The sequence below is a fragment of the Clavelina lepadiformis genome, chromosome 5, assembly GCF_947623445.1.
Source record: "Clavelina lepadiformis chromosome 5, kaClaLepa1.1, whole genome shotgun sequence".
NCBI lineage: Eukaryota > Metazoa > Chordata > Ascidiacea > Aplousobranchia > Clavelinidae > Clavelina > Clavelina lepadiformis.
In genome coordinates this window covers 10,295,425-10,304,069 of record NC_135244.1, presented here as the reverse complement: position 1 = coordinate 10,304,069, position 8,645 = coordinate 10,295,425, and the positions used below count along the sequence as shown (strand labels likewise).

The 8,645-nt window shown below is 40.8% G+C and overlaps 1 protein-coding gene across 5 annotated transcripts; it reads right to left on the bottom strand.

Moving 5' to 3' along the window:
- Positions 1-654: 654 nt before the first annotated feature.
- Positions 655-5,177, bottom strand: LOC143461131 (uncharacterized). Of its 5 annotated transcripts, XM_076958929.1 has the most exons (7): positions 5,009-5,177; positions 4,838-4,918; positions 4,647-4,778; positions 2,177-4,581; positions 1,875-2,110; positions 1,735-1,811; positions 655-1,638 (listed from the first exon to the last, which is right to left on the bottom strand). In XM_076958929.1, the coding sequence occupies exons 1-7, from the start codon at positions 5,158-5,160 to the stop codon at positions 666-668; spliced, it is 4,056 nt and encodes a 1,351-aa protein (XP_076815044.1). In that variant the 5' UTR covers positions 5,161-5,177; the 3' UTR covers positions 655-665. The 5 variants fall into 5 exon arrangements, with proteins under 5 accessions (XP_076815044.1, XP_076815041.1, XP_076815043.1 ...); XM_076958926.1 differs by having other exon boundaries at positions 1,696-2,110; XM_076958928.1 differs by having other exon boundaries at positions 1,735-2,110.
- Between the last annotated feature and the right edge of the window lie 3,468 nt (positions 5,178-8,645).

Here is an 8,645-nt window from a genome sequence, read left to right as displayed (position 1 = left end):
CTCATCTGGAAAAATATGTGTTCGCAGCCTTATGTCATCGGGAGTGTTTTGTTTTAGATCGATCAAAAGATAACCGAATGGTTCTTTGGTCGCGTCTACATAGGCTTCCTCTAAATATTTACTTTTGCTAGGGAACATTTGTCTTGACAAGTGTTTGATTTGTGAGGCGTCCCTAACATTTTTGAATAAAACCAAGTAATGTGAATTTAATGAAATTGTTCTTTGCGCCTTACCTTTGTGAAATAAATTCTGTACGATATAAACCACGCTTAGGTTTTGATGGTGTGATTTCTTTGTGAATAAATCTGATATTTTCGAATCGAAATTTCCCATGAAATCGTCTAAAACGACCAACTTGTTTAGGGTGGGGTTTAGTTTTTCTGTGTCGGGTAAACCATCGATGAACTCTACCTGCTTCAATTCATCATAAGCCGCTTGGTACTCGCTATAACACCATAGGATCTGATCTGGTGGTGGGTCTATCATTTTTGACGCATATTTAATAAGTCTCGTGACAAAAACAGTCTTTCCACTACCTGTCGGACCAGAAATGAGACAAGTAAAAGGGTGTTTCAACCGATCGTCCATGATGCTGAATAACACTTTTGATAAAGGTATACACATATTTATTTTAAAAAATGATCACAGAAAAAAATGCAACACGATTATATTGACAGAGGTTTTGTACTGATACCATCATCTAGAACCGTACGCTTAATGTAAAGATACGACAAGGCTCTGCGTTCCTGTTCATAAGTGAACACCTGATTATTTCGAGAAATAAAACCACGATTGATTCCTTTCCCAGAAGTTTGAGAAAGCAAAACATTCATATAACGCTGTTTTGTGAAATGATTCAGTTTTTTACTGAGTCCCTTACAAGCCAACTTACAACCACTTCTACCAAACGTATAATACGTTTTGCTACAGAGAGCGATGCATCCATCACCTTGAAATTCGACCTTGGACAAACCCAAGGTTCGACGATCGTAGATCTCACGATTTCGACAACAAGCTTTGTCAGAATTATCCCAGACTTCTCCACATACACCTGACTGAATAAACTCCTCACGATGGTCATCACATGCTTTGGATGGGAGCCACAGGTGGACGTTGGAGTAAAACTCTCGAAGTCTATCCTTGCGAACAGCCGAACCCAAGTCGGGGGCGCTTAGTGCCAAGTAGTAGGAATCTGTGTCTGTTAAAATAAGCTCCATATTCTGTGGATCAATGTACTTTTTGAGAAAATCATAATAAAAACGTAGCATATGGAGCTTGGAATATCCATATACGAAAAAACCTATCTGGATGGGGAGATTCCAAATCACACGTTTTTTCTTCATTGTCACCTCATACAAATCCTCATCGATCTGATTCACCTTGACATAGGATGGATCTGCCACCGCATCGATGGCCGATTCTTCATTGCAATATTTTATAGTAAAATGCTTATCTTTCGCTAAAAGTGTTTTACCATAAGAACAGTTCCCCATAAGTTTGAACACTGCAGGTAAGATCCCCTCTCCATTTCTCCGATGATCTGTGACCGTGTCGGCAAAAGTCTTAAAACAGGTATTAGGTGTGTACTGTACCATTTCATAGATCCTAGTTACTTCGACCCCCTTCTCGAGATACCACCTGAGCATAGGGGTGATTAAGAGCACGTCTTTGCCGTAATAACTCGTAATCAGACACCTTCTAGGTTGCTTTAACATTCCGTTCTGTTCTGCATACGTTTTCATGAAGGGTCCGACGTCATCCAGAGAAATTTCCGTGTTCTTGTAGATGGGTGGAATATCGGCAAACTCTTCCTGTAGGCGTGGAGGAACTGCAATATCACACCGAACTAAACCGAAAAAAGTTCCATCTCGCACCTTCTTCAAGGCTTTGGATGTCGTGAGATTTCTGAAAGCTTGTGTCAAGTGGATGCGATCTCTGAGAATCGCTTGGATGTCTTCCTGCTTTCTAATCTGTTTCCAGTGGCATTCTCTCATCGTGATCACCGTGAAACCGAGACCACGTAAATACAAGAGATTTTTTTCTGTCTCTTCACTACGTTTTTTCATCAGATCTGTTTGTTCTTGACAACAACATCCGTGCCAGTAGCAACCTATTGGAGAAAAGAATATTTTATAAAGTTGAAATCATAAGCTATACACATAGACCAATCACTTACCGAAAAAACTGAATATGGTATTTTCCGAGGCTAACCAACCATCTGAGGGTAATGCACGATCTCCGATGCGTTTTTCTGTTCCGTTGAACATATGGCGAATCGTACAACCACGGGTGACTTCCTCCCAGGATAACCACTCATAACTCATACGACCATAAAAATTTGCAATTTTTGGGATAAAGCGATCGGAATCCCCATCCCGTTTGTACCGGATATAGGTACTTGTAGGCATCGGTTGAGCTAAAGCATGTAGATACAACCCGTTTACATCTAGACCTAGTACAGTCTGACACAGTTTCGCCTGTTGTTGGTATTGTTGATTCCTGATCCTGGTGATGCCTTTCTCATGATAGCGTGTGAAGATGATAGAAGCCCCACCTGTGATATTCTCTCGTATCAAACGGTGTAAATCAGCATCACGCTTCTCAATCAAACTGAAGAATATACCTCTTTCAAGGGTTGACAGTAAATACTTCAGAGTAATGGAAGGAATAGATATACTATCTTTAAGCATATCTACGGATAAGGTCCAATAAAAATTGATTTGGGTTTGTAGAGTAGACAAAAATGGCTCAACATCCTTTCTAACATACCAGATGAGAAAATCTCGAATTGTAGTCATACCATTTTCTACCCAAACTCTTTGACATAGTTGGTAATCTTGTTCCGAAAGATGCTTTTCGGTGAGTGAGCTGTAAAATGCTGATCGTGGAGGAAGGGTTGTTTCATTCAAGACTTCTGGTGAAGTAATGTATTCATACGGAAAAAAACCCTTCTTCTGCATAGAGTTGTACGAATCGAGATATGCAGAGTAACTTGTACCAGCCGGAAGATAATTGGTAATGTCTAGAAACTTTAACGATTCCGTCACAATACACATATAATTATTTCCCTTTTTCACGACAAACTGTATCTTGGAATAGGATGTGAGTACTTTTATGAATGGTTTCATCACTAAGGGGATATCATACCTCCCACCGTTAAACGTACACACCGGAAGACACTTTAGATAGCCATCGAATTCGAGTAGTAACCTTCCCAATGGATGCTTTTTCCGTTCGTCTTCCTCGAGATCAATCAATCGAACTTCCAGAAACTCGTAAACGAATGAGAATTTCCGTTTCAGCAGTTCATAGGCTTGGGCAGAGGCTTTTTCGAGATATTCCAGCTTTTGTTGGACAATCTGTTCCGGTTCACCTATAAAACATTGAAATTCCGAAAAACCTGGAACGTTGGTTTGCACCCCCACCGCCATGGCAACGTGACGATTCAAAAATGTAGTCCTCGGACCAGATTTTGGGAGTGAACTGATTGAGAACGATGATTCATAGTCAAATACACCACGATAAGGGAAGACTTTATCCTCGGGTTGAAAGGATAGACCTTCATCTTCGAGTTTTGCAAATACATTTGTCTGTGGTTGAGCAATTTTACCGGGAAAGACTTCGGTCAACGTCTTGCAGTGATGACGTCTCAAATCGTGACTGTTCTGGAAGAAAACCTGACAACAGGTATTTTTACATTGAAAAATATTAGCATACATATTGAAGTTGTGTATGTAGCTAAAATGTTGACGAAATAGGTTCAAATTCAGTGTATGTTCAAATTGATTGAGACCTCGTCGTATCATGGTGGCCACGTAACACTCATCCAATTGATACACATTGATATTCGTCTTGAGTTTCTTTTCGAGTAAATTCAAGTCATGAATTGTGACACCGGGAAAAGAATCAATATTTTGAGTACCAAATAATTCCTTACATATTCTACTTAATTTGACTTTCGAAGGATCTACATCCATTCTTTTTTTCGTGATACCTTGGAGCTTTTGTTGATGTAATGCCACACATCGTAAGAAACATAAGTTATCTCGAAAGGGTCCGTGTCTCCCGAGGTATAGGGAACAGAGACCTTTATTTGAAATAATAAATTCAGGTAATGCTTCTGGTATACCAATCGGTATATACCGAAGTGGATTGATGTAAAATTCAACGTTACAGACAGATTCCACAACCCAAGCACTTTCCGATTTTAATCTATCCGACCATTTTCTGATATTCTTCCGTTGAATATCGATAAGGAATTGATCGAATTCGGTTCGATCGCGCATGGTTTCAGGGCCTAAATACAAATAATTGGAGTGATCATCCGGATGAAAGTAACGATATAGTACTGGTGACTCGTCTTCATTTCCTTCACGTCGTAAAATAAATCCAAATGCGACCCGGATTTTGAACGCTTGTCGTTGTCTCTGGAACATATTTTCACGAAAGTATGGCCATAATGATTCGAGACCTTGATCGATCATGCTTTGGTCGGGGATACGAAACGTGTAACGCTCTTGAACCGTATTACCGATATGAAAATGAGTTCGTATTGCTCGCCAATTGCTTTGAAAGATATGCCTTCAAAAATAAAATAAACTCGTTTCATGAATTGTTATTTGATATCAATCATGTTTTATTTTTACCTGTAATCTTCAGGAATATCCTCTGGGATTGTATCGCCATCCACCACAATCGTTCTAGCGCGCGGAATCTGGGGTCTTGGTACTACACGTGGTCGGTGTGAGCGTCTCATATGTTTTTTCAAATCTCTTAAACTAATATACAGTATAGATTGAAAATGATATTTCATCCATAAAGTTTATTGTGTACTCACTTTGTAAATGTCCGCGCACAAAATTCACAGCGTTTCCTATTCCTTCTAATGTGTTTTTGTTGAAGTTTAATCTTCTTGATACTATAAAAAAGATATGATTTTTTCTTTATTGTATTAATATAAACAATTCCTCTACTTCTACAATTTCTCTACAATTTTTATGTGACATACCTTTCACATTCATGTGTGTTCTCGTTTTGAGAGTAGTTTTCTTCGTCCATAAAACCTAATTCAGAATGACATCGCTTGCAATTTCCAATTTTTCTTTGTATCTCGATAAGATCATCACACGAAATTTCATCCCTACATATCACACAGTTCATATCGTGGTTATGACATATATTTTAAAAGAAGCGTATCGTTCATCACTTGCTCATGTGACATACCTTTCACATTCATGTGTGTTCTCGTTTTGAGAGTAGTTTTCTTCGTCCATAAAACCTAATTCAGAATGACATCGCTTGCAATTTCCAATTTTTCTTTGTATCTCGATAAGATCATCACACGAAATTTCTTCCCTACATATCACAAAGTTCATATTGTGGTTATGACATATATATATATATATATATATATATATATATATATTAAAAGAAACTTACCGTTCATCGCTTGCTTCTGGATTTTGAGAACTACTCAACGTTGGTTCAGGTGTTGGTTTAGCATTACTGAAATATACAACTGAATTGATGTAATGATTTCAATTCTCAAACACCGAGTATTATATACCCCATCACGAAAACAAAACAAACAAATCACATCTGGATGCTAGCTTTCCGTTATTCTTTCTCACAACTGACTGTGATCTCACAACTAGCTGTGAGTGGATTGGTTGGATTGTGCAATATACCACCCTTTCGACCTGTCCAACACACTTGTTTCAACCAGACAGGATTGGACTTGCCTTTATAATCGGGTCAAGACAACTCACATCTCGGTGCCAGCTATAATTTACTATTATTTATTCTTCTCTTACATCTGGAATCAAATGGATTGGTTGTAATACCTTCCAATGCTTTGTTTCTAAAGTCTGGCTTATTTCAACCCAAGCTGAAATTCATACCCAGGTCATGTTAGCGTATACAAATACGATTAACGCATTCTTACTCTAGACTTTTCTCCATATGATTCTAGGTGGCAATGCATACGGTTCATCGTTCTGTATACTTTACACTGAAACTATGATGTAACTGATATCGAATATCCACAAACCCAAGATGTTTTTTCCTCTACAAATCTAAAACACCACACGTTGGTGCTAACGAAAACTATGACGTCACTTTTACACTTTTTTCTAACATTTTCTTTACGTGTGGTGGCGCTATGGAATTATGACGTCACTTTTCTCTTTCATATGACCTAATTACTTGAATGACCTAATCAGATTGCCGGCGTGATGGCGCCGGTTGGCGGGTTGGCGTGATGGCGCCGGTTGGCGGTGGCGGTGGCGGGGCGAGTCCTGGGGTGGCAACACTATACTACTGAGGCATGTCAAGTAGCGGGCGGAGTCTTTCGGGGTCAGGCTTCACTTGATTGTGGGATGTCTGGTACCCAAGCAGGTTTATGGTTTGCTGACGCAGTTTTGACTTCTCTTCGTTGAAAGTTAATCCAGTAAGCTTCGCGGCATTTAGTAAAGCTTCTAAATTTTGATCGTGTTCTTCTATCGTCGTGCCAGTAACTGTTACGTCGTCCAAATATGCAAATACCTTTTTTAGCTTATGACGTCGAATGAAATCGTCAATCACTCTTTGAAAAGCGGCCACACCGTTTGTAACACCAAAGGGAAGTCTTTTGTACTGATACAGGCAACCCAAAGCTTCAAACGCAGTGAATGGGCGTTCCTCCGCTCGAATCGGTACCTGGTGGTAGGCCGACCGTAGATCGAGTGAGCTATAGTATCTGTCCTTTCCAACCTTGTTGACAATGTCCTCGATGCGTGGAAGCGGATAAGCATCGAGCAAAGTGAAGCGATTGACAGTTTGCGAGTAGTCGACCACCAAACGACATTTTTCTCGGTTTCGCACCACGAGTAATTGAGCTCTCCAATGCGATTTCGACGGCTCAATGATGTCTTGGGAAATTAATCTTTTAATTTCGGCTTTTATGAAGGCGGAGTCTTCCCTCGAGTAGGAACGCGTGCGAGAAGCGACAGGGTAGTAATCCTTTTGCATAAATTCGAACAAGTTGGGTGGGTCAACATCGGCTGCCGCTACCGCGAAAACCTTTTCCGAAGCAGCAGACACTACAAGAGGATTTTCAGCTCCACCAAATTCGAAAGTAACAGCCTCATGTCTTTGTAGAAACTTCTGCCCCAAGATAATATCGGCACAAGAGTTATGCATGACGTCCAGCACAACGTTAGAGTAGCTCCGGCCAAGCAGTTGAATGGCTGCTTTAACATGACCTTGTGTTTCCAACTGCAGTTCAGTGGAAGCCAAGGTTATGTCACTCACTTTTCCTTCCGGTTTTAAATTGATGTTTTCAGCTAAAGAGCTATCGATAAAATTTTCTGAAGCGCCGGAGTCTAACAAGGCTTTAACGAGTCGGCCTTCAATGACAGCGTTGACGACTGTACGTTGGAGGCAGCCGGGAGCACCTGCCAGAAATGAGGTCCCAGATGTTTTAGCGGCGATGGCAGAATACCGTTCTGGTAGTTCACTTGATTCCTTGGATTGCTTAGAAGTTTGTAGAAAAGAGCGATTACTGCGGCAGACATTTGAGAAATGGCCTCGTTTTCCACAATTACGACATTCTCGATCACGGGCGGGACAATAATTACGACTATGTAGCGCACCGCCACAGTAGAAGCAAGTCTTCTGAGTCCTCAATTCACGCACTTTCGGAGCAACAGCTAGTGATCCTCCAGTTTGTAGTGTGCTTTCTCTCGGTGTCAAAGCGGGCAACGTTGATTGGGCCGAAGCCACCAGGCGAGGGCCGGTACTGACAGAGCCCATTGAGCTCGATTGCAATTGAGCTCGCTCTAAGTTATCGGCTAAATCGGCCGCTCGCTGTAGGTTGATATCATCTATCTCCAACAGGCGTTGACGTACGAGCGAAGAACTCACGCCATTAATGAAAGAGTCCCGTATAAGTTCGTCGCGGTACTTACTCGCTGTGACTGCTTCAAAAGTACAATCCTTAGCAAGTATCTTAAGGGCACGAAGGTACTCCAGGACATTTTCCCCGTGGTTTTGCTGCCGATTGACCAGTAGATGTCGAGCGTAGACATTATTTCTTGGTCGGACGTACAACTCTTTCAGAAGAGTTACAATACTCTCGTAGCTATCACCTTCTTCTACGTAGGAGAAAACTTCGGGCGAAAGACAGCTTCGAACAACTCTTGTTTTGTTTATAGCGGGCGATTGCGTAGGGCGTAGCTCTTCCAGTGTAGCAATGTAGTCTTCGACCGTCTGTAACCAATACTTGAAAACTTTAGGAGCGTCGACGGTATCCGGGCTAACCGTGAGATCTTTCGGTCGAAGTAATAGCTTGTCCATGATCTGTTCGTCTTATACTGTTTTTAATAAATTGTCATAACCTTGAAACTCAAACACTAAATTCGAGCAACTTAGGCTTTATTAAAAACAGAATTGAACAGACCTAAAACAAATAGAATCAGTTAGGCGAAACGTGACAGCTATATAACATTTATATATGTGACTTATACTATTAAGCAGCCGACCCACCGACACTGCGTTTGCTACTGAAATGACGTTCTACAGTTCTATTTAAGGCGGCGAAGCAATTAAGGCGTGAGGCAAGGCGTAAACAAAGGAATGTTAATACATTGGAATGTCACCACAAGTAA

Coding starts and splice junctions, on each gene's coding strand:
- LOC143461131 (XM_076958925.1), bottom strand. CDS start 5,160: ATGAACTGTGTGATATGTAGGGATGAAATTTCGTGTGATGATCTTATC. Junction 4,779..4,837: donor TGTGCGCGGACATTTACAAA/GTGAGTACACAA, acceptor ACTGTATATTAG/TTTAAGAGATTTGAAAAAAC. Junction 2,111..2,176: donor TACCATATTCAGTTTTTTCG/GTAAGTGATTGG, acceptor TTTCTCCAATAG/GTTGCTACTGGCACGGATGT.